Below are 26,489 nucleotides of genomic sequence, written 5' to 3'. Positions count from 1 at the left end.
ATAATTTATTTCTCACGTTCTCCTTATGTTTTCAAAATGTGAATCCAGAACCATTCAGACACTAAAATATTCTCTTTAGTAGTGGTACAATATTAACATCAAAGCTGGAATTTATTTTTTGAAATTCAAATACATCTTGATTTAAAAACCAAGAGCAGAAGGTCTTGACAAACATCAAGAAGGAAGAGTTTTCATATTTTTATCTTTAAAAAGGAAAATGTAAAAGGAGGGAACTCTTAAGAATTTTGGTATGATTTGGGAGTCTTTTTAGATATACAGAATACATATTTTTACATGTTATTTAAAGTAATGCCTGAAACTCTTTAATTACAAAATTCTGTGGAAAATTACATGAGGGCATTTGTATGTACAAATTTGAAACTATACTTCCATTGTGTTTTATGTATGAATTTGAATGCATATTAGAAACTGTATTTTTTCACTTCTTCCTTGCAATTTCTGTAGCAAATTCGTCAACAAGAAAGTTCATTTTACTTTGGTTAATCCATTTCTATAGCGCCTCCAAAATTCTTGCCTATATCATCAACACCCCAGCCAGAGAGACGGCAGCCACCCCAGAGACGACATTCCATTGAAAAAGAAACGCCTACTAATGTGAGACAGTTTCTGCCACCATCCAAGCAGAGCTCCCGATCTCTTGTAAGTAACAGAAAAACTGCATAGTAACTTAAGGATCAGTTAGAAGACTAGAATCACTAGCTTCCTTGAGATAATAATTAGGAAAAAAAAACTTCCAAAGCTTAGAATTAACTTTAAATAACATTATTTGTTTTTCATAGCTAAAGAAAAGCAACCCTGACAGCAACCTAAATGAAATTTGACCATTCTTTGTTCATTTAAAGTACCTTTTTTTCCCAGAAGACTTAATGGTTGAAAGTATAGATTACTAAAGAAATGCTTTTTTCCTTTCAAAAGTTGTTAATCCACCTAAAAATTGATAAAACTAATAAAAAAACTTAGCAAAGTCTAGCTACAGTAGACTATTTTATTAAGGCAGAAATGCTGGGGAGAATTTTGATCCATTAAAAATCATTATTCATTGTTTCCATGTATGTTTTGTAATATTGGAGCTGAAACTGCTGCTTGGACTGGTTGACAGTTTTTGCTGTTTTCCAGAGACTTTCGGGTTCGTGTAGTAGCTACTCATTTCTCTGTGGGACATAGGACACAAGGCTCTGCCAGGAAGAATAGATCCACCAGCCAAAGGAGATCTGCAAAGATTCTTTTGTAGTCCCTCTTGACTTCAGAAATATTTGCAGGCAAGATGCAAGGCTTCGATCAATAGTTCTACTGGAAACCTAAGATCTCATGTTTTTTTAGATGCTCATGAATAAAAAACACTGGAATATGCTTAATCCATATTTTTAGGCTGTGATGAATTGTCGGGTTCAAATGAAGCAATAACAGATGTCCCTCTGTCAAAGTAGAGGGAGATAGTTTGGTTATTGTGAAGATACTAAGTTTGAACAGAGTTCACAGTGTTGAAATTTGATCATTCATCTCTATTCCCAAACAATATGATGAAAGAATTAATGATTTTATGGCAATTCCTGACAGGATTTCTCTTAACTCCTAAATAATCACTGAAATACTGATATGTGATGAATTATAGCCTCGTCAGTGGTTTAGCAACAGAAAAAGAGAACTCTAACCAGACAGGTTCAAACTTTAAAATCTGAAGACTTTTGTTAATGTGACTAAGTTATTTGCTTTAGCAGAATATACAATTATTGTCACAACTTAAAAATATGTAAGAGGGAACTCCTTTGTGATTTTTTTCACAAGTTCAATTATTAGGAGATTCTTCACATAGCTTTTCCTAGAAGCCAGTGTTTCATTTAGGTATTACCTGGCCTTGTGATCATGTGACATCATTGTTGAGGTTAGACTTAAATTTTAAAATTATCAGTCAACTATCAGATCAACTGCAAAGGAGTTTCAGGTAGTTATAGAAGTTTTGTCATGAAAGACTATCAGTGCACATCAAGGGCCCATGAAGTATATTTCCTGGCAAAGGGGAACTCTTAGTGTGTGGTTGGCCAGGCTGTGAGTTGTTTTTTTGGTGGAAAAGAGAGCAAAGTAAAACCAATCTGCAGTCACGGAGAAGGGTGTCGGTGGGAGAGTACCTCTGGACAATCTTGAATGGTGCTCAGGTTCCACACACAGGCATGCTCCCTCCAAGTGCCTTGGGCACCAGCTGAGACAAAGTAACTTCTAGGTCAAGTAATGACTTTTCTTGCTAGTAGCTTATCTTGGGAAATCCATAAAATCACACTTCTCTGTGGTAGTACTCTCTAGCTTGGTAAGTATTCTTTTTTAAAGTATGATAATTAATTTAAAATTTTAGCTATATTTTTGAAACAAGGAATCATTTTGTATTTATAATCCCTCAACTGAAGATGGCGGAAATGTCTTTGTTGTTAATCACTTATTTTTATTTTATCTCCCTCCCTTTTCTTAGGGTGTTTAAAAATGTAAATTTTTTCATCATTTTGTCAAATGATTGAGGGTGATGCCCATCTAAGTGAAAGGCTACTTGTCTTTAAGTACCTTCACCAGAGGGAGCAAGCGCCTGCTCCATTTTCATTCCCAGGCTCTCAGGCACAGCAAGCATGCCAGGGAGTCCAATTAATGAGACCGAGTGTTCACTGGAAAACTAAGTTAGAAAATCTTATATTCAAGTCTTTTCTGTGTGGACTCTGAGATTCCCTAGGAATGGCTTCATGGATGGATTACCGATTTATACGTATGGATGCAGATGTTGGTGTGGACACACATACGGCATCTACCATTAACATACTTTGTGGTGTTTTCGTTTTGTTTTTCTTTCATGCTCTGTAATCACTACCTTAGGTCACTTATGTTCAGCATTATTTTCTCCTTTTCTTTTCCCCCTGCCTTTTCTTTTTCCCTTATCTATTGTTCAGGTTCCTAGGATAACCAGTGTATGGCCAAGGACGCCTTTCCGACCACTTTTTTCTACCATACAAACAGCTTCTCTGCTCAGCTCTCATCCTTTTGAAGCAGCCATGTTTGGGGTAGCAGGGGCTATGTATTATCTATGTGAGAGAGCTTTTACCAGCAGGTGGAAATCCTCAAAGGTTGGCCTCTTTCTGCTGGTTCTGGGAATTATTTTACTCTATCTCTTTGACAGTGATACTCCTGCACTCTGCAAGAATTAACAGCTTAGATGGGCACTTTGCTTCTGATCATTGATTCCAATCTTTTGTAGGATGCATAGATCACACTATGATCTCAGTTGAGAAAAAAATAACTTTGAAAGGACAACAAACTCAAAATGCAGCATCAGATTATAAGGACCTGTGAGTGTTTGTCTTTTTGAATGACCTAATTTTACAGCAGGAGGAATACCACCTCCTTCTCCACGTACAGGGGCACTCTGAGAGCCTGTGGGGTGCTTTCCTCCCAGGGCCTTGCTGCCATCAGAAGAGCGTTTGCGACCTGCCAGGCTAAGTCGCCACCAGGGACTTCACCTTCCACAGTTGTGTCATTGCCTGTGTCCCGTACACCCTGCTGTGAGCTTCAAGAGGCTGTGTACCCATAGCATGTATCTCCCCTGGGCTCAGAGAATCTTTCTTTTTCCTAGCAACTTTCATAAAGCTGCTTTGTGATGGTTAGGCTGTTATATGATTTTTATGACAACTCACTTCTTTATAGGGAGATATTTTAAGTTTCTTTTTATTGACATGATTATTTTAAATAATTCTGCAGTTCATTATTGTTTTTAAGGTTTTCATACAGAATATATTTTTTAAAGGAAGTATAATAATTTCCAAACCCCAGTGAAATAAAAAGCCCTGGGAACATAGTACAGCTTCCCTGTCCCCAGCGTAATGTGCATGCTGACCAGTGTTGGCAGCAACTTTGCCTGTTCCACCTCATACAGGGTCTGGTTTCTGTTATTCTTTATTATCCATCTTGGTTTAGAAAAGAGACTCTGAATGTAAATGAGAAAAAACAAATCCGTTTCTCTGTTTATTTGTCATAAGATACAGGATAAATCTCTTCCTTTTTCCATTTTTAGATCTGGCCATTTGGGTAGTACAAGGTCAAGTGCAGGGATGGCATTTTAACTCCTGTCACTCCTACTGCTATTGCTGAAGATCTATCAACACTTTTATTTTTATTATCAGTCCTCCCCAAACAGAGATATCTGTATGCAAAATTGACATATTACTTTAGGCAAAGAATTCCCTTTGAGTTTTGAAGTTGAACTTGGAAAAAGAAAAGAGTAATTAAACTTACTTATTAGTTGCTAGTTTTATTTGAATTTGCCTTCCTTTAGTTTAAAAACTCAAAAAACAATAACTTTCAAATATCTGCTACTTATTTATGAAATTTTTGCTAATCAAGAACACTATATAAAATATGACTATTTCCATTTCTCCGTGGCTTAGTAACCAGATTTTACATTATGGTGTCTAGTTTCTGTGCTGCCTAACTCAGATCCCTTTTGAATGGTAAATATAACCAGAATCTTCAACAAAATCTCCCTAATTTTAGTGACATACACAAAAGTAAGTTTGAAAGACACATCTGTTCCTATAGCATATTAATCATTATTAAAACACTTCAAGATTTAGTTTCTCTTTCCTAAATTTGAGAGTCACATTGAAATACAGAGAAGCAAGAAAATTAGAGTTGTGCTGATCTAGTCCTTATAGTCCACGTCTCACCATGAAAATGAGCTTAGTGCTTGCTGTAGGCGTGACTGAGCCCAGTGTCACCATGGAGAAAGGGGCTGTTGCTCATGGTGAAAACCTTGAGTGCTCTTTACGTTTTGGAGCAGTGGTATCTCAGCAAGATCTGGTTAAGGTTTGATTTGGCTTTTGGGATGTTGACTTAATATTTTTTTCAATTAAAAAAAATGAAGACTATTCTAGTAACTTTATTATTTTCTTTCATGTTGCATTAAAGTTTTGTTGTCCTTGGGAAAGCACCAGAATTAAAACATTAGCATTTGTCCTGATGGAAATTATTTTACTAAAGGGTAATCTGCTTGAAATTTAAAAAAAGAACAAGAACACAAACAAAAAAATTTTGTTTGCACAATTTCTTATGATGTACGATGAAGTACTGAATTTGCATATGGTTCAAAGTAGTAAGTTGAAAGTATGCTTGACTAAGCCCTTGTATGACTTAAGATTGAGGAAAGGGAAGTACACACTACCATATATCAGTACAAGTGTGCTAGTGTACCCTGCAAATAAAAAGGATGCCATCTACTGGAAATATCTACTAGCCCAGGCCTCCAAGGTATAAAGTTAATTCAGTTCGCACTATTTGCCATCTTCCTAGCACGCACAGCAACAAATCTCAGTAGTGATTATCTGGTTATTTGTTATATTCATACATTACTTTGTTCCAAGTCAGCAATTTTGTCACATAGTTAGCTATCAGAAAATGTACCACAGTCATGCTCATCACTGATGCATGAAAATTACCATAGGAAAAGTTCTTATGAAATATGCTCAAAGTTGAGAAAAGCTGTCATTCAGATGTGTGCAGCCAAAAATACTTATCTAGTGTGAAGTTTTAATGGCCTGACCTTCACAGAGGCAGTGCCTTGTTTCATTTGACATGACACTACACTCTTCTCAGTGTGGAGCAAAACAGAGTTGATACTGAACATGTCAATTTAATCCTATTACCGTTGAAGGCTTTCCCCATCGAAAGAGAAAATTCTGTGATGGTGATTTTTCAAAAAGTATTTTAGACATCTTATAGCAAATGATACAAAGTTTCTGAACAAACTATCCTCCCACCCTCCAAATACTAAGCTCTTCATCTTAAAATTTCAATTGCAGGGTTTTTTCCAAAACATTTTTAAACAAATTTAACTTTCCTTAAGTTACCATGAACAGAGACAATTTTGTATTGATTGTTAGTAAGAATCAGTAATTCTTCAAACTACTTTTTTTAGTAAATGCTAATGTTTGTCAAGTTTGCAACCTAAATTTGTTTTTGTTTTTCTCTGATTGAAAGACAGAACTGAATGTTAAAACTGCATAAATGGACTGCATTCATAGTCATGTGGTTTCTCATTTGGCTTGTTTGATTCCAGAATGCCTGTGAGAAATGCTATTGTGTGTATGTGTGTGTGGGAGTGAATTATAATGTGTTTGTACTGAGAACATTGAGTTTCAGTGTCACTACACCACAATGGCCCTTGTGAAGCCTGGCAGGGTGCGAATGCACAAGACTGTTCTGTCTTTCTATTAGATCCACCAATCAAGAGCAGGGCCCGATGGGGAGCAGATGGGTGTGAGGCTCTTTATTCAGTGGGATCAGTTACATCAACATCTTCCTCAGCTGTTTTTAGGGAAACCATTAGCATAACACTGCCAACATAAATATTTATTGTGAAATGCTGATTTTTGTCCACATCTTTTCCAGTGCTGACTATGCATTCAGCAGTTCTTTGAAAGTAATAACAAATCTGGAGAACTGTGTGGCAGCCTGTGGAAATTGCTTTGTGGCTGTAAACTGACCAGTAGTTACATGTTCCAGCTCCACTCCTACCATTAGGGTTTTTCAAGGTGTGCTGATGTAACTTACCACTAAACAATGCTTCTCCATGTAAATTACTAACCTCCTTCTTTTGGCTATTCTGGGTACCACAAAGCAGTTTTAAAAACAGTACCAATGTTGTTGATTTGCTATTTATCTATTAGCATATAATCTACAATACAACACTAAGTAATGTCTGTGTAATCATAGGTGACAACTGACATAAATTTGGTTTAGAACACTTTTTTCAAAATTTCGGTGCATAGATACGTAGCTCAACTTAATGGATAAGAGATACTTGAGAAATATCTAAACAAATGTGAGGAACTTTCATTTATTGGAAACTTCAGTAGGCTGAAGTGTTTCACATGGTCCCCAGTTTTCTGCCTTACATTGTCTTAGTTTAATTAGAAACTGTGGTCCCCAGAGTGAGCCAGTTCTGTTCCAATGTTCATTGGAAAACCTCTTTTCTTCTCTGAAGCTACTAACCCAGTGTCTGATCTGAAGGGAAATTTTGCAATGCCAGAAAAGGGGTGGGGGTGGGAATTTCTTATTCATGTGGAATTTTGAATTTCAGGAGGAATTCTGCTACCCAGTGGAATGCCTAGCGCTGACTGTGGAGGAGGTGATGCATATTCGCCAGGTCCTGGTGAAGGCAGAGCTGGAAAAATACCAACAATATAAAGATGTCTACACTGCCCTGAAAAAAGGAAAGGTAGAGCTGTTTAAAGTTGATTGATCAGCAGGGTTAGCAGAATGGTCAATCACAAGCATAGTCTCCTGAGGGAGATGTCTGCTGGCCAGATGGTGCAGGACTTCTAGGGGATTTTAGGAAGTAAGAGGCTTATTCTCCAGTAAACAGTTCCTGTTCTGCCTTGTTCACAAAGGGAGTATTTTTGTTTCTCCCTTAGAAATCAAAACTGTAGAAGGTTTAAAATAACAATAATAAATAATGGTATGTCTTCATAAAACCATGTCTGGCTGCATTTAGTCATTATACTGAGGTCCAAAAATTAAGTTCGAGAACTTGTTGCAACGGTGTTGCTAACTTTTTTTGCTATCAGAGGGATTATTCATTATGAATTTGTACCAACTGGACAAACAGTCAACCAAGTTCACTATTTGAAAGTGCTGAAAAGGCTGCGTGAAAAAGTTAGACAGCCTGAACTTTTCACCAACAATTCATGGCTCTTGCATCATGACAATGCACCAGATCACACAGCACTGTCTGTGAGGGAGTTTTTAGCCAGTAAACAAGTCACTGTATTGGAACACTCTCCCTACTCACCTCATCTGGCCCCCACTGACTTCTTTCTTTACCCAAAGATAAAGGAAATATTGAAGACATTTTGATGACATTCAGGACATCAAGTGTAATACGACAACAGCTCTGATGGGCATTCCAGAAAATGAATTCCAAAATTGCTTTGAAGGTTAGACTAGGCACTGGCGTTGGTGCATAGCTTCCCAAGGGGAGTACTTCAAAGGTGTCTGTAGTGATTGATATTCAGCAATGAGGTATGTAGCACTTTTTCTAAGATGAGTTCAAAAACTTAATTGTCAGACCTCTACTTTTAAAGGATCTGGAAAGGAAATATGTCTGAGAAACAGAGGAGACTTTCAGAACATTCTTTAGATTGCTTCCATGATAGTGAGATTCTTGAGAGCTATGGCCTTTTATTAGTTTTAAAAGTAGAATTATAATTATATAGAGAGCCAAATTATAAATATCACAGAGCCAAACATAAAAACCAGGTTTCTGCATTCTCTTATTACATCTACTTCCCCAATGTATAAATATAAAGTGTATTCAACCATATAAATTAGGAAATTAACTGTTGGCGATGCTTTTTTTTCTCTTTTATATTTGTATTTTTTAGCTTTGCTTTTGTTGCCGAACCAGGAGATTTTCCTTCTTCACCTGGTCTTACACCTGTCAGTTCTGTAAGAGGTAAGATTTTTTTATAATTGATGACAGTAGTCAAAGAAACACCAGTTAACTTCATTGTTTCATCAGTTTTCTACACAGGAACAATATTAGAAATAATCTTTTATTACATTGTGCCATGCTTATGGGTTAGGAATACTGATTTCTTCTAAAGAGTGGATCAAATAATTATTTGCTGTCAAACCTGGAAAATGTTTCTCTGCATGTATTTCTTTTACATAACCAAGATAATTCTAATAATAATATGTCACATTTGAACAGAAAAGAATAGATGTGATTGTAATATGACCCCTAGATAGACAAATAAGAAAATTCCAAGTAGATGTAAGTTGATCCTTTTATAAGAAACAGTGTAAGGGTTAAGTATTACAGATTGATTGTCTTTTTGGCAATCCACAGTTTGTATCAATTTGTTATTAGGTTGGTGCAAAAGTAATTGCAGTTTTTTCAATGATTTTTAACCTTTTAAACCACAATTACTTTTGCCCCAACCTAATATTTCTCATAAAAGAACCAGAGAGTTTTTGTAATGTATTGTAGAAATTCACAACCATGCAGCCTTTGGCTACTCTAATTTTCCAGTTGTATCTATGGTATCATGTCGAGTAATATTTCTGATTTTGTATACAGGCCAGTGTGCTCACAGTGTTGCAAAAAGGTAAGCTAAGCTTGGTGAAATTATAAATTACATTAATTTTAATAGACTGTCTCTTTAACAGTACTGCTCATTCTCAGTTTTGTTTGGGGTAATAGATGCGGCTGCCCTCCAAGCCATACTCTACTCTTCCTATCTTTTCATTGGGACCTTCTGCTTCGCAAAGAGGGGAAAGTTGTATGAGGCCAGAAAAACCCTCCACTAGCCACCATCGGCCACTTCGGAGCATTGCTAGGTGAGCAAGGGGCCTGGATCTTCAGAGCATCCTTTGTAAAATAATAATGTTCCTTTTGAGGACTGTGGTAACATGGTAGAGTTTTGGCCTGAGGGGTTTGGGTGGGTGGATTGGTTGGTTGATATTAACATAGTTTTGACTTGCACACAAATCTCCAAAACTCCTGAAAGGTAACTTGTATCAAGGAATAGTGGTTAGCTACTTGAAGGATACTTTAATCTCATAATTTATTTTTATTTCTCCTTTAGAAGTAATTACTTTTGTGTGTCTTTTAAAAGTCATCTTTAAATCTGCCCTTGTTTTCAATGGAGTTGATAACGTGCACAATTCTTTTCTTCTTTAGTATTGGAAAAAAATCTGTTTAATCCTATTCGTATGTTTACAATAGTCTGCAATAACTTTGGCTTACTTTCCTATTGTAAAGACAGAAATGAAGCTTTATGCGAAGAGCTGGCAATTTAAAAGGAAAAAAGTTGCCTGAATATCAATACCTTTGCATATAATGCAGAGTGAGGGTAGTGTTGATCCTCAAGAAAGATGGAAGGAGGTCAGACCAGCTCTGGTCACACACTAGCAGGGCCTGAGACAGTTAAGATTTGATGCACCAGCCACCCACCGGAGGGGTGGGGGACAGACACTGTCGTTGGTGCCAAATGCTAGATGGCAGTAGACAGACAAGGAAACTGTGAGCCCAGCAAGTCACTTGTGCCCAAGACTGTTGTCTTTGTGCTTTCAACTCTCTGCTCTGAGACACTACTGCTCTGTGACAATCTCTGTTCATGGACTGTCATCCATGGGCTCAAGACAGTGCAAATAACAATCTGTTGTTCTTTTCTGCACTTATCTGAACCTACATTCTTGTTTGGTTTTGTTAAAGTAGTAAATGAGTAGGTGATTCCTAGTAATTTCAAAAAATTAGCCAAAACATTTATTATGATGTTGGTCTAGTTAAATCCATCTCTCTGGATCCAAATAATTAGTCACCAAAGTATAGAAAGTTGTTGGGAAAGGAGAGGCATAATTGATAAATAACAAAAATTATAAGAAAGCTGATCCAAAGATAATTTTTCAGGCTGTGTGTGTCATAGGATTAAGAAAAATTTACTTCAGTTTCCAACAGTCTGACCTACCATGGTTAACTAATGTTCATTAACCATGACATGGGGTCACTGGAGAAAGAGCTTGAAGTCCCTTCTGAACCATCAATAGGATATTAGCAACATGACTTTATTTCATCTTTCTTGTTAAAGTTCATTTTATATGTGTGTGTGTGTGTGTGTGTGTGTGTGTGTATGTAGTAATATGTATACTGTAAAATATATATAGTAGTGTATATATATAACTGTATATATAACTACACACACACACACACACACACACACACACACACACACACAGAGTAATCAGGTGACTCTGAATATCCTATTTTCCAAAACTTCTAGAAGGGATACTAAGGGTTTTCAATATTATTTCTTAATAAAACATGTTTACTGGTTTCTTTTTTTTTAAATTAGTTTCTTGTAACTATATACATATATATATATATATACACACACATATATATGTATATATATGCATACATGTGTGTGTGTGTATATATATATATATATATATATATATATATATATATATATATAAACTTGTAGTTGACATTTATTATTGTTCAGCTTCAGTTTAAGGTGTACAGTGCAGTGATCAGGCATCTACATCTTCCCTAAGGTGGTCTTCCTAATGAGACAAGTGTCCATTGGATACCCTATAAAATCTTTACAACATTATTGATTACATTCCCCAAATTAACTTTTGCAACCCCATGGCAATCTTGTGGTTACTGACTGTGCTTTCTAATCTCCTCTCCTTCCCCCTTATCTCCTCCCCCCTCCCATCTAGCAACCCTCAGTTTTCCCTCTGTGTCTCTGAGACTGTTTCTGATTAGTCCATTCATTTATTCTTTTCTTTAGATTCCACATATAAGTGAGATCATATGGTATTTCTCTTTCTCTGTCTGACTTATTTCACTTAACATAATGTTCTCTAGGTCCATCCATGTTGTTGCAAATGGTAAGATTTCTGTCTTCTTTATGGCTGTGAAATACTCCATTGTATAAATTCACCACAGTTTCTTAATCCAGTCATCTACCGGTGGGCATTTTGGTTGTTTCCATGTCTTGGCTATTGTGTATAGTGCTGCAGTAAACATAGGGGTGCATAAATTTTTTTTTGAGGTTATCTTTGTTTTTTTACGTATTACATATTTTTTTTAATTTTATTAGTTTCAGGTGCACAAGACAAAGCAAAACTTAGACGTTTATCATTTATATCCCACACACTGTGTGAACCCCCCTCCCCCATCCACTATCCCTCTGACATCGCACTGAGCCATTACATTTCCACTGTCTCTATTCCTAATGCTGTACTCCGCTTCCTGTAACAATATACATACAAATATATAAATATACATATACATACATATATATATATATATATATATATATATATATATATATATATATATATATTTATATAAAATTATAGTTGGCATTCATTATTGTTCAGCTTCAGGTGTACAGTGCAGAGATCAGGCATCTACATCATCTCTGAGGTGGTCTCCCAAATGGGACACGTGTCCATCGGATACCCTACAAAATCTTTACGTTATTGATTACGTTCCCCGAATTAATTTTCAAAACCCCGTGGCCATCTTGTGGTTATCGACTATTTTCTAAACCCCTCACCTTCCCCCTTATCCCCACCCCCCCATTCCTCTAGCAACCCTCAGTTTTTCCTCTATGGCTCCAAAACTGTTTCTGATTAGTTCATTCACTTATTCTTTTCTTTAGATTCCGCATATAAGTGAGATCATATGGTATTTCTCTTTCTCTGTCTGACTTATTTCACTTAACATAATGTTCTCTAGGTCCATCCATGTTGTTGCAAATGGTAAGATTTCTGTCTTCTATATGGCTGTGAAATACTCCATTGTATAAATGTACCACAGTTTCTTAATCCAGTCATCTACCGGTGGGCATTTTGGTTGTTTCCATGTCTTGGCTATTGTGTATAGTGCTGCAGTAAACATAGGGGTGCATTAATTTTTTTGAATTAGAGTTTTGGATTTCTCCAGATAGATACCTAGGAGTGGAATTGCTGGATCATAAGGTATTTCCATTTTCAGATTTTTGAGATACCTCTGTACTGTTTTCCATAGTGGCTGAACCAATCTGCAATCCCACCGACAGTGCACAAGGGTTCCCTTTTCTCCACATCCTCACCAGCACTTGTTGTTTGTTGATTTATTGAAGATAGCAATTTTGACAGGGGTGAGGTAGTATCTCATTATGGTTTTTATTTGCATTTCTCTGATGGTTAGTGAGATTGAGCATTTTTTCATATGTCTATTTGCCATCTGTAGGTCCTTATTAGAAAAATGTCTCTTCATGTCCTCTGCCCATTTTTTAATTCGGTTGTTTGTTTTTTTGGAGTTGAGTTGAGTGAGTTTTTAATAAATTTTGGATATTAACCCCTTATCGGATATATCATTGGCAAATACCTTCTCCCATTCAGTAGGATCCCTTTTGGTTTTATTGATAGTTTCCTTTGCTGTGAAAAACTTTTTAGTTTGATGTAATCCCACATGTTTATTTTTTTCTCTTACTTCCCTTGCCTGAGGGGATATATGAGTAAAAATATTACTCTGGTAATGTCTGTAAAGTTTCTTCCTATATTTTCTTCTAGGAATTTTCTGGTTTCAGATCTTACATTTAAGTCTTTAAGCCATTTTGAATTTATTTTTGTATACGGTGTAAGGAGGTCGTCCAGCTTCATTTTTTTGCATGTGTCTGTCCATGTTTCCCAGCACCATTTATTGAATAGACTGTCTTTACCCTACCATAAATTCTTTCTTCCATTGTCGTAGATTAAATGACCATATAGGCATGGATTTATTTCTGGGCTCTCTATTCTGTTCCATTGATCTATGTGCCTGTTTTATGCCAGTACCACGCTGTTTTGATTACTGTAGCCTTGTAGTATAATTTGATGTCAGGTATCATTATACCTCCCACTTTATTCTTATTTCTAAAGATTGCCGAGGCTGTCCGGGGTCTTTTATGGTTCCATATAAATTTTAGGATTATATGTTCTATTTCTGTGAAAAACGTCATTGGTAGTTTGATTGGAATTACGTTGAATCTGTATATTGCCTTCGGCACTATGGACATTTTAACTATGTTAATTCTTCCTATCCATGAACATGGTATGTGTTTCCATCTATTTGTATCTTCTTTCATTTCTTTCTTCAGTGTCTTATAATTTTCTTAGTACAGATCTTTTACTTCTTTGGTTAAATTTATTCCCAGGTATTTTATAGTCTTGGAAGCAATTGTAAATGGGATTGTTTTCTTAATTTCTCCTTCTGATGTTTTATTATTGGTATAGACGAATGCAACTGATTTCGGAATATTAATTTTGTATCCTGCTACTTTACTAAATTCATTTGTCATCTCTAATAGTTTCATGGTGGAGTCTTTAGGGTTCTCTCTATATATAGTATCATGTCATCTGCATATAATGACAACTTTACTTTCTCCTTACCAATTTGGATGCCTTTTATTTCTTTTTCTTGTCTGATTGCTATGGCTAGAACTTCCAGCACTATGTTGAATAGAAGTAGAGAAAGTGGGCAAACTTGCCTTGTTCCTGACCTTAAGGGAAATGGTTTTAGCTTTTCCTCATTGAGTGTGATGTTAGCTGTGGGTTTATCATATATGGCCTTTATTATGTTGAGATATGATCTCTCTATTCCCACTTTCTTAAGGGTTTTTATCATAAATGGCTGCTGGATTTTGTCAAATGCTTTTGCTGCATCTATTGATATGATCATATGATTTTTACTTTTCATTTTGCTAATATGATGTATCACATTAATTGATTTGTGGATGTTGAACCACCCTTGCATATCAGGGATGAATCCCACTTGATCATGGTGTATGATCTTTTTAATGTATTGCTGAATTCTGTTCACTAATATTTTGTTGAGGATTTTTGCATCTATGTTCATTAGAGATATCAGCCTGATATCAGTTTTCTTTTTTTGTAGTGTCTTTGTCTGATTTTTGGATCAGGGTACACTCATAAAAAGTGTTTGGGAGCCTACCCTCCTTCTGGATTTTTTGGAAGAGCTTGAGGAGAATAGGTGATAATTTTTTTTTAATGTTTTGTAAAATTGACTTTTAAAGCCATCTGATCCAGGGCTTTTGTTTGTTGGGAGATTGTTGATTATTGATTCAATTTCCCTGGTGATAATCAGTCTATTCAGGTTTTCCGTTTCTTCTTGAGTTAGCCTTGGAATGTTGTATGCTTCTAGAAAATTGTCCATTTCTTCCAGATTGTCAAATTTGTTGGCATATGGTTGCTCATAATAATTTCTTAAATTGTTTTTGTATTCCTGTAGTATCTGTTGTCACTTCTCCTCTTTCATTTCTGATTTTATTAATTTGGGTCCTCTCTTTTTTTTAATGAGTCTCGCTAAAGGTTCGTTGATTTTGTTTCTCTTCTCTAAAAACCAACTCTTGGATTCATTGATCGTTTGTACTGTTTTTCTGGTTTCTATTTCATTTATTTCTGCTCTGATTTTATTATCTCCTTCCTTGTACTCCCTTTGGGCTTATTTTGCTGTTCTTTTTCCAGATCCCTTAAGTGTGAAGATAAACTGTTCATTAGTGATTTTTCTTGTTTCTTTAGGTAGGCCTGCAATGCTATGAATTTCCCTCTTAGGACTGCTTTCCCTGCATCCCATAGATTTTGGGTCGTAATGTTTTCGTTTTTGTCTCGAGATATCTTTTGATTTCTTCCTTGATCTCATGGTGGACCCATTCATTGTTTAGTTACATGTTATTCAGCCTCCATGAATTGGTGTGTCTTCCAGTTTTTCTCCTGTAGTTGATTTCTAATTTCATAGCACTGTGGTCAGAGAAGACAATTGGTATGATTTCAATTTTCTTAAATTTATCAAGACTTGTTTTGTGGCCTAACATGTGGTCTATCTTGGAAAATGTTCCATGTGCGCCTGAGAAGAACATGTATTCTGCAGCTTTGGGGTGAAATGCTCTGAAAGTATCGATTAAATCCAAGTGGTCCAATGTGTCATTTAAGGCCATTGTTTCCATATTGATTTTCTGTCTGGAAGACCTGTCCCTTGTTATCAGAGGTGTGTTGAAGTCCCCTACTATGATAGTATTACTGTTGATCTCTGTCTTTATGTCAGTCAATATCTGTTTTATATATTTAGGTGCTCCTATGTTGGGTGCATAGATGTTTACTAGGGTTATGTCCTCTAGTCGGATCGATCCCTTTATTATATAGTGCCCATCTTTGTCTTTTAATGTATTCTTCATTTTAAAGTCTATTTTGTTAGATATAAGTATTGCAACTCTAGCTTTTTTCTCATTTGCATTTGCATGAAATATCTTAGACCAATCCTTCACTTTCAGCCTCTGTGTGTCTCTTTTGATCTGAGGTGAGTCTCTTCTGTAGAGCATATACAAGGGTCTTGCTTTCTTATCCACTCAGCCGCCGTATGTCTTTTGATTGGAGCATTTAATCCATTTACACTTAAAGTGATTATTGATAGGTACATAGTTATTACCATTTTGTTAAATAACAAAACAGTTTTGTTTCTGGTTGTTGTTAGTTACACTGTTTGTTTCTAACAACAACTGGTTGTTGTTAGTTAGACTGTTTTTATCTTTCTTCTGTTTACAGGAGTCCTTTTAACATATCCTGCAATGCTGTCTTGGTGGTAATAAATTCCTTTAGCTTATTCTTTTCTGGGAAGCTCTTTATCTCTCCTTCAATTTTAAGTGATAGCCTTGCTGGATAAAGCAATCTAGGTTGTAGGCCTTTGTTTTCCATCACTTTGAGTATCTCCTGTCATTCCCTCCTGGCCTGCAATGTTTCTGTAGAAAAGTCATTTGATAGTCTTACAGGAGTTCCTTTCTATGTAACCCTCTGTCTTTCTGTTGCTGCTTTTAGGATTCTCTCTTTTTCTTTAACCTTTGCCAGTTTAACTATAATGTGTCTTGGTGTGGACCTGTTTTGGTTTATCCTGGTTGGAACTCTCTGCACTTCCTGGGTTTGTATGTCGGTTTCCTTCACCAGGTTAGGGAAGTTTTCGGACATTATTACTTCAAATATGTTCTCGAACCCTTGCTTCCTCTCTTCACCTTCTGGTATTTCTAGGATGCACATGTTGTGCTTGATGTTATCCCACAGGTCTCTTAAACCATTTTCATTGTGTTTTATTCTTTTTTCTTTTTGTTGTTCCATTTGGGTGATCTGTGCTAACTTGTCTTCTAAGTCGCTGATTCGATCCTCTGCTTCATCTAACCTGCTGGTAATTCCTTCAAGTGTGTTCTTTATTTCAGTTATTTTATTCTTTAGTTCTAACTGGTTGTTCATTATGATTTCTCTATCCTTCTTTATGTCATCACTAAGCTCCTTAAACATTCTTATCATCAGTGTTCTGAACTCTGACTCTGATAGGTTGGTTACCTCTATTTCATTTGGTTCCAATTCTGTAGGTTTCTTCTGTTCTTTTATTTGGGACATGTTTCTCTGTTTCCCCATTCTGGCTGACTCTCTGTGTTTGCTTCAGTGTATTAGGTAGGTGCCCTGGGGTTCTTAGTTTTTGCTGGGTTATCTTATGTAGTATGTGTCCTTTATATTTGACTTGCACCACTTCCTTCTTCTCCTGTGCATGTGCTCCAAAGGTGACTCTTGTGTTGTGTATATTGTCCTGTTAAAGTTGATCTTTAATTGCGTTTAGCTTGTCAGTAGGTGGGATTGACTCCTAGGCTGACTAGTTGTGAGACTTGGCTCTGCCCACAGCAGGATGTTCTGCTGCGTGAGGGTTGACCACTTAAATGAGGTTTGGCCTCTATGGGCTCTTGTGTCTGTAGGGAATTCCCTCTGGGTGTGTCACTTGTAGGTCAAATGCGGTAGTACTCTGGTTTGGTCTGGAGTTGGCCTCTGGGTGTGTTGAATCTTGTGCCTCTTAAGCTGAGCCCTGGTGTAGGGCAATTTCAGAACAAAGCAAATCACCAAGCACAACAATAACAAAGAAAAAACCAAATACATTCACATGTAAAAACAACCGATAACCCACACTCAACACAGGCAAAGATGTCAAAGATGTAAAAACAGAAGAAAACAATAAAAGCAGTGCCAGTCTTGGCTTAAGCCCACCAAGTAATCTCCAGCTTGTCCTCTGCTGTACCAAAGAGTCCTCTGTATATTGTGCAGGCAGAGCCGACCTCCTGGTGCCCAGAGTGACGTTGGGACTGCAGATTTAGATGAGTGGGGCTAAGGGATCTGGATGGTAATTTCTACAAAGTCAGAGCAGTTTCTGCTCTTGCCTGCACATATGCGCACTGAGAGTAGCACCACCAGCCCTGTGTCCAGTTCTCCTGAGTCTTAGGGCACTTCTTCCGTGTGTGTGTGTGGGAGGGGGGGCGGGGGGGGGAGATTTCTGAGCAGCCGAAAGCCCAGAGCTGTGTCTGCCGCCTACTGCTGATCCCTGGGAGTGTCTCTGCTGCTGATCCCTACCACCAGCCCTGTGTCCAGTTCTCCTGAGTCTTAGGGCACTTCTTCCGTGTGTGGGGGGGGGTGGGGGGGTGGGGCGGGGGGGGAGATTTCTGAGCAGCCGAAAGCCCAGAGCTGTGTCTGCCGCCTACTGCTGATCCCTGGGAGTGTCTCTGCTGCTGATCCCTGGGAGTGTCTCCGCAGTTGTAATTGTCCCGCCCTAGGCAGGCCAGAAAGGGTGGGGGCTGGGGATGGAGGGGTCTTCTCTCTCCCAGCCCAGCTGTGTCACACTCTGCCCGCAGGCCAGAAAAGATGGTGGTTGGGGGTGGAGGAGTCTCTTCTCTCCTAGCCCAGCAAAAATCACACTCTTCGCAGCCTCTTCCCTGGGTCAGAGCTGCCCGCCAGTCTTCCCAGAGCCTGAGCACTAAGGCTCCTCTGTAATCTGACAGTACTCCTCAGTTCAGGGGCCAGTTTAAATCTCTGGAAGGGCGGGGGTAGGATTGGAAGAGTGGGGGGAGGGTCCCAGGTATGTAGTTTGTGTCCTTTGTCTGACCTAGGGCCCAGCTGGAGGTCTCAACTGAGGTTACTGCCTCAAATGCTGGATATGCTGCCTTCTCAGTGGGAGAGATCAGCTGTGGGACACCGGGGAAGAGCCCATCTCCTGGCTTTTGTGTTCTCTGTTCCGTCCTGGGATCCCCTGTGTCTCTGCAGCCGTGGATGCCAGCCGTTTCTCCACAGCTGTGGATGCGGCTGCGTCTCTACTCTGCTCCCTTCCCTCTTCCCCTGCTCGCCCAATTTGCCCACCTTCAAGTAATCCTTGTATGGAGTCTCTTACCTGTTCTGTGTGATGAGCAGAGAGTCCTTTGATGGGTTACAGATGTTCCAATTGTGGTAAGATCTGGAAGAGAACTCAAGAAATCCGCCTCACAGCCGCCATTCCTAATGTGGGGGTCCTCCAGGAACAGGCTCCAGCCTTCAGCAGGCATCAATTCTCTACTGGTTTCTTTTTTAAAAAATATTTTAAACCTTGTCTCCAATTAGAAATTCTTCTTTGGAAGAACACAACATGACTAAATCACTCACCATTCCATAATGTTTTGGCAACAAATTTACTTTTTCTGCACATATTTTTTAGTATTGTAGTGAACTATAAGTAACAATACTGGATATTTTAAGTGTTTTGTTTTTTTCCAGGTTCTCCTCAAAATCTAAGTCTGTGGACAAATCAGATGAAGAACTACAATTTCCCAAAGAGTTAATGGAGGACTGGAGTACTATGGAGGTGTGTGTAGACTGCAAAAAGTTTATTTTGGAAATCATCAGTTCAAGCCGGCGTAGCCTGGTGTTGGCCAACAAAAGAGCCCGGTTAAAAAGAAAAACACAGTCTTTCTATATGTCCTCACCAGGCCCCTCGGAATACTGCCCTTCAGAGAGGACTATCAATGAAATCTGAGCCTTGTGCCTTTCAGTTACTTTTGTGTTCAGAGTCTGCATTTGCTCTCAGGAGAACACTGACCTGGACTGTCTCCTTGCCATGGTTGTAGTTCATAGGCTTGATTTGCATTAGATCAGGGTTTTGCTGCATCACATTGTTCCACGGACTGAATGCTGTGTTATATCATTTGATGATACGTGACAGGTCAACCAATTGCTCATTTGCACTGAGAGGACAATAGTTGGAAACTTGCTTGTGTGTGTGGATTTGGAGGCCCGAAATGTTTTCCTTAATTCAGTTCCTTACTGTTCCTCAAATAATTTTCTGACTAAGGCAAAAGGCTTCTCACATGAGAAACCAGCCTAACAAAGGTGTCAATGTTAGCACAGTTCTAAGCAGTAAGTCATATTGGCACTTCCAGCGGACAGTGTTCCCACTAATGTACATAGTGACCCAGAGCCCTGCCGCACACCAGGTACCTGAGGCGGGGCCAGGCCACTTCTGGTCCCATAGCACAAAACCTGGAAGGATTTGCTCATACTGTCAAACTGATTTTAAATTATTGTTGCTTTAAGATAAAGACTACAGGCGGGACTTTATGCCTGCATTTTAGTGCAAAACATCTGAATAAGCTGTATACCCAGGTGGGTGGGTGACCATTTCCTGTGAGCTGCTGTGTTTGCCCTGGTGCAGTGGATCAGTGTCTCCTGAGCCCGTGACAGGTTTTCATTCCCTATCTTGCATGTATTATGGTTACTTGTAATTTTATAATAGAGGTCTAAGAATTAAAGTTTTGTGGGAGTTTCTGGACAAAGGAAGGCTAAATATTTCTCAAGAGGTTGAATGTATTTCAGTTAACTATGAAAAAAGTTGTGACAACAAAGTGCCAGCTATTGGCCTCACTATGGAGAATGAGCTGGAGCTCATATATTTTCAACTACGTTTTTCATAACTTTATAGTCTAGCCATCATAACTAAATCAAGCCACAATTTGGTACCTAAGGTCTCAAACTGAAATTTATTTATTTTTATAATGAATTTTAAAAGAAAAAACCTTGTCTAGTTCTTTTAAGATTATAAGATAAATAATCTGCTAATAGGCTTTTTGGATGCTTTTTGCACAATTTTTTCCTTGTAAACAATTTGAATGAATAGGATGGGTTTTCAGAAGGTAGGTTGGAGAGTAGCATTGTATAACCTGAAATTTGTCAGCTGGTTTGGCCTATATCATGGCCTGTACTTTATTATTTTGGTATGCTTATAAATGACCAACCAGTCAAATTGCCATTAATGTTTGGAAAATCAGCTAACACACATGCACAATAATTTCCTAAAAGCTATAGGATATATCTATAGTCAACACTACAACAACACCATTTAATAAAAGGCATGGCAGTCACATTTCATACCATATCAAAAGATAGTAACATTTCTATACTAAATTAACGGTAATACCTCAGAACTGCTCTGGTAGTAGTTTTTAATGGATTGAAATTTACAGTTTAGTAAATGGCTTAAAATTACTTCTACTTACAAAATAAACTTTACCAATTGACCAAAATAATGCATGTTAACAGCTGTCTGTATCTGCATGTAATATTGGGCCACCAGAGAACCCTTGTTGATTATGCAAATGTTTAAATTATTTTAAAGACTCTTGTTTAAGAGCTTTAAACATTATATTGGGTGAATGTCATTTATAAAACTTTTCCAAGAGACTATTTGAACTCTGTACCCCAGATGGTTTGGTGGGAGCCACACCCTTTGAAGGCCCAGGCTTAAGCCTCTAAATGACTACCAGAAAGGGTGCAAGGAAGAGGGAATGGTACTTGTATATATGTATTGAGATGACCTAGGATAGCGTGCCTTTAAAAATAATGATTATTTCACTGTTGTTTTTAAAACATAAGAAACTAACCCCCCAAGATGAGAATTTCATCCACATTCACAAGGCAAGTAGCTAGCACATCTCAATCTTGGACTTCACTTCTTCTTGTAGTCTGATTTGGGCATTATGATCACCTCTCAGCAGAGCATTAAATGTAAATTCTCCAACAGCATTAACGAGGTTTGCCAAGTGCATTGAAGGGGTCATGTGGATGGCATGAGACAATTTGCAGAAAGTAGTGTACCAGAAGGGCACATGACACAGTTAAATTAAAATGATAGAAATCAAATTAGTATCACTATTTGTTGCCAAAACAATTTCTTGCATTTAAGCCTTTATTATCCATGACATTACCCAACACCTCAATTAAATTAGGTAATTTCCAGAGGGTAGTTCACTAGTAGCTTATGGAGTGTGATCTTACAATCCTCAGTCTAGTCTGACCTTAGGCTTATCTTCCTCGTCTTACTACTAAAAGAACATACTTTCACAGTGTTGCTTTCTGTCCCGGTTTCCAGCTATTTGGCATTTACATCTGATCCAACAACAAAAATGTTGTTGGCTAGCAGGTCTCAGTTGGAGCCTGATGTGTCTTAGGGCTCCTGTGCACGCCTGAGCGGTCCTTCCTACGCGAATCCCCTCCCCGCTAACTCCCTCCAGGCTCAAGCACCCACCCTTTCCTTTGGTCCCAGACCACATGAACTCACCCTGTTGGGAGATCTTTATTTCCTTCCCCACGGCTTAACTTTCTATCAATGTAATAAGAATGCTTGTAAATACTGTAATATATTTATTAATATTTGAAAGCATTCATTCAGTGGACAGTGGAAATTAACTCTCCCAAGGCAAGTAAAAATTAAATAATTAATATGTACATTGACTTAACAGTCTTACTAGAGTTCCAATCTTAAGTCTTTCAAATTAAACCAGAAGATTGTTATGTAGGAGTTTTTAAAATGACCTTACAGTTGAATAGATTATGTAATTAGCACCATGAACTCAAACCATGAATTTTTTAAGGCTTTTATTTTTCTAACTGTATTAATAAATATAGGACTGGATTTTAGGTGTCACATAGGAGATATGAAAGTTTTAAATTATGTTACTATTTGCTAAAGCAAAATAGAAAATTTTGTACACGTAAAACTGTTGACGGGTCATGGAGAAATGTATATGCTGACTGGACTTTGACCTAGCTTCCTGCATGTATAAAAGTCAAGGTGTTGCCGGCATTCAGGATGATATGACAGTACCACACGTTTTCCATCAAAATCTTTTATTTTAAAATTTATCTAGGGAAAAATAAATGGCATTCCATCATACCTTCTGTGTTGAGTTCTTGTTGTAAAATAGTGATCTTTTGGTAATTAACTGTCAGAAACTTATGAACTTTATCATCAGCAGCTTATGATCAGTTTGAGAAATAAAATCTAACTAGGACCACAATGAAAGAATAAACAAAAATGGAGCCACTATGATAACTGCTGTGTTATCAAGCAGTCGTGACTCCTTTTTTACCTTAACAGGAAATTAAATAGTACATTTTATTATATAAGAAGTTGAATATACAGAGACAAATTACATATAGAAAGATAATAGAGTGTTTATATGTGTTTTCTAAATAGAATTCCTCAAGAGATACATATTCCTAAATTGTCCCATGATCTTGTTATTGCACTTAAATTGCTTAAGAAAAAAATAGGAAGGTTAAACCTTCCTGTTTACGTATCTTAAATACTACATGATACTGAGTTTGATATTTATATACATAAGCGACTACCTTATTTGTCAGACATATTTTAGGATCTCCTTCCCCTGCACTTTCTCTGTGAGATGTGTATAACAAGGCGTTTTTGTATGTGTCCAGCTCATCATCCAAATGTGCACTGACTTTCTCAGTCTAAGTCAGAGACCGTGCCTCATGCCTCCTTGGATTCCAGAGATACAGAAACTTCGTATATTATAAAGGGAACAGCTTTTGTAACCTTTATTTAACTAGATCTTTCTTTTTCCTCTCCAGCCCCAGTGGAGGAAAAGATATGTAGTTGTAAATCATCATTGTCTAGAATTTCATAAAGACAGCTCTTAAGAAAGGGCTTGATTGCCCATATGATGTGTTTAGAGACGCCAGTTTGTTATCTCTGCACAATGTGCAGGTACACACACACCATACACACACACATAGGTATTCATTATAAAGCTCATAAAGGATATGCTCCTTCTTACCTCATGTAAGCCAAAGGCCCATCACTAGAAATATCTTCCAAAAATGCTTAATAGCTAAGAACCAACTTAATATAAAACTCTGCCTACACAAATTAAATGTTTGAGTGCAATTACCTCGCAGCCTGAATTTACACTCTTATTCTGGCTCACTTCATTAAAATGTATATGATGTAGAATTTGTATATTTAGAATGTATCTTACTGTGCAAAAAAAAAAAAATTCTGCAGCTCTGTTTGTGCATGTTGCTGACGTAAAATGGCTGGTGGCAAAATCTGATCCACAACAGTATTACTGAAGCAGTGGAAATAAAAGGGCTTTGGAACTTACAGGACACAGCTCTTGAAAAGTGGGCTTTGAAAAATGGGGCATCAAGAAGTTGCTTTATGTCCCTGGGGCTTAAGGGCTGAAGAGTCATCTTGATGTTTGAACCTATGCCTTGTTCAACACAACTCAGTGTTCAGATTTCTTTTGCTGCCCAGAAGACCAGACACTGTCAGTTATTTACCAGTAATGCTCTTGCAAGCTGCTCTAATGAATCTGATCCTCTATGAACTGAAGAAGAGGGGAAACCCTTGGGTTTGGCTAGCAAGGAGGGACAGCCTTGAGCAAGCTTGCTCACTTGAAGTTTGCACCTATATATGTTCTTTGCTTTGGTGTTTCTTTTTGACTACAGGAATCGTCTGTCATTTCCTGGCCTACCTCCCCCCTGGTCCTTTCCCTAGGGTGACACAGCAGAGAATGTCACATCCCAACTCCTCCCAGGAGCAACAGTGTTTAGGAGAGTGAAAATGCCAAAGAGGAACTGAGGATTTCTGTAGTGCTAACCTGAATATCAAGTTCCTAAGCAAATACAGTATTAGCACCGTAGGAAAGCACATGGGAGAAAGAGAAAGAAGGAACAGCAAGACTGTGCACAGGTAAATCTTCTAAATAGTGTAGCTACTGCAGTATAGAATCTAAATGTATAAACAAAAACATAGAATAACTTCTTTTAAGGGGAAGAAACTTTGATCTTAGGTATCTCAAAGAGAAAAGAAGCCTAAGAAGATTTCAGCTTGCCCACCAAGGAAGGGAACATAATGAAGTAAAAAGCCCCTTGGGTCATCCTGCCATAATCTCAAGGTCATTTCAGAAGTCAGATCCACAGAATAGAAGCTTGGACTAAGCACTGTAGGTGTAACTGGCTGAACCTGCCACCTCCAACTGACTCCTATGACAGCCTAAAATTTCCTCCAGGTGTAGCCAATGGTAGACACATGTCCTTCATAGTAAGAACTGGACCTCTCTCTGTTCCAAAATGGTATTCACTAGCAAAAAGGGCTTTTTAGGACCCATGAGCTTTCATCCTGATAACTGAAATAAACTAGTCTGTACTTAGTGAGGCAGATTCTTTTCACCACTATACCTGGTTTCATGTGTCTGAAATGGTTCCGACTAAACTATGCAAAATGGCTAGCTGACATTGTGCAAGTTCCTTAACATTTCTGGATTTCAGTTTCTTCAATTTTAAAGCAAGTATATTGGACAAGGTGGTCTCTAAGGTCACTCTTATTTCTAAACACTATTCCTCTGTCTTGATGATAAACCTGACTATGTATATGAGTTCTGACAATTAAGTTCGCGAACGTGCCACCGTGCACTTACATTGGCAGCACTGTACAAACAGCTCAGTAAGGTTTCATAACCTTGGTATATCAGTGTCTCACAGCTGTGTTCGGGTCGACGTGTGGCAATGTCTTGCTGAGTGGCATTCATTATTGTTGTTACATGATTTTGTGTGCTGTCATGAGAATGTCTGAGCTTGAATTAGAGCAACGAATAAACATTAAATTTCTTGTTAAACTTGGTAACAGTGGAAGTGAAATCAAGGGCATGTTAGTCCAAGTTTATGGGGACAATGCCATGAAGAAAACAGCAGTGTGTAAAAGGATTAAACATTTTTCTGAGGGGAGAGAACACGTCAGTGATGAAGAGAAGTCAGGGTGTCCAGTAACTGATGAAAACATTGCAAAAATGCGTCAAATTGTGTGTCAAAATCGTCAGCTGACCGAGAAGCATAGCAGACAAAGAAAATATTGATAGAGAAACAGGAAAATCTTGGCATGAGAAATGTCCGTGCAAAAATTGTCCCAAAGGAGCTCACCGATGAACAAAAGCAAAGGAAAGTCGAAGTTTGCCAAGACCTTTTGGAGAGGCAAGATGATGTTTTGGGCCATGTTATCACTGATGATGAAACATGTGTATCAATATGACCCTGAAACAAAGTGTCAAAGTGTACAATTGAAGTCAACCAATTCTCCATGACAAAAAGTTCCATCAGTCCAAATTAAGAGTCAAAACGATGTTAATCTTTTTTGATATCAGAGGGGTTATTCATTATGAATTTGTACCAACTGGACAAACAGTTAAGCAAGTTCACTATTTGGAAGTGCTGAAAAGGTTGCGTGAAAAAGTTAGACAACCTGAACTTTTCACCAACAATTCATGGCTCTTCCATCATGACATTGCACCAGCTCACATGGCACTGTCTGTGAGGGAGTTTTTAGCCAGCAAACAAATAACTGTTTTGGAATACTCTCCCTACTCACCTGATCTGGCCCCCAATGACTTCTTTCTTTACCTGAAGATAAAGGAAACATTGAAAGGAAGACATTTTGATGACATTCAGGACATCAAGTGTAATGCAACGACAGCTCTGATGGCCATTCCAGAAAAAGAGTTCCAAAATGGCTTTGAAGGGTGGGCTAGGTGCTGGCATCAGTGCATAGCTTCCCAAGGGGAGTACTAAGAAAGTGACCATAGTGATATTCAGCAGTGAGGTATGTAGCACTTTTTCTAGAATGAGTTCAAGAACATAATTGTCAGGCCTCGTATTACATGATCACAAAAAAAAAAAAAAAAAAAAGGAAAATATGCTGCATTTATTTGAAAGTTTGGGAGGCGAATTCAATTTTACTATTTGCTGTAAAG

General features: G+C 37.9%; 1 protein-coding gene across 5 annotated transcripts in view; it reads left to right on the top strand.

The window, feature by feature from the left end:
• Positions 1-22,615, top strand: part of SPIRE1 (spire type actin nucleation factor 1) — a 246,510-nt gene extending 223,895 nt beyond the window's left edge. For 3 of the 5 annotated variants that reach the window (XM_074340400.1, XM_074340396.1, XM_074340397.1), the window contains exons 11-17: positions 518-660; positions 2,949-3,122; positions 7,130-7,267; positions 8,433-8,503; positions 9,131-9,158; positions 9,254-9,390; positions 19,165-22,615. In XM_074340400.1, coding sequence (XP_074196501.1) covers positions 518-660; positions 2,949-3,122; positions 7,130-7,267; positions 8,433-8,503; positions 9,131-9,158; positions 9,254-9,390; positions 19,165-19,423 — 950 coding nt within the window. In that variant the 3' untranslated portion in view covers positions 19,424-22,615. The remainder of the gene's footprint in view (positions 1-517; positions 661-2,948; positions 3,123-7,129; positions 7,268-8,432; positions 8,504-9,130; positions 9,159-9,253; positions 9,391-19,164) is intronic. The other 2 variants (XM_074340398.1, XM_074340399.1) reach the window with 1 other exon arrangement.
• The last annotated feature ends 3,874 nt before the right edge of the window (positions 22,616-26,489 follow it).

This window comes from Rhinolophus sinicus, linkage group LG09 (assembly GCF_036562045.2).
Source record: "Rhinolophus sinicus isolate RSC01 linkage group LG09, ASM3656204v1, whole genome shotgun sequence".
In the NCBI taxonomy this organism is placed as follows: Eukaryota; Metazoa; Chordata; class Mammalia; order Chiroptera; family Rhinolophidae; genus Rhinolophus; species Rhinolophus sinicus.
This window is presented reverse-complemented; position numbering and strand designations above follow the sequence as displayed.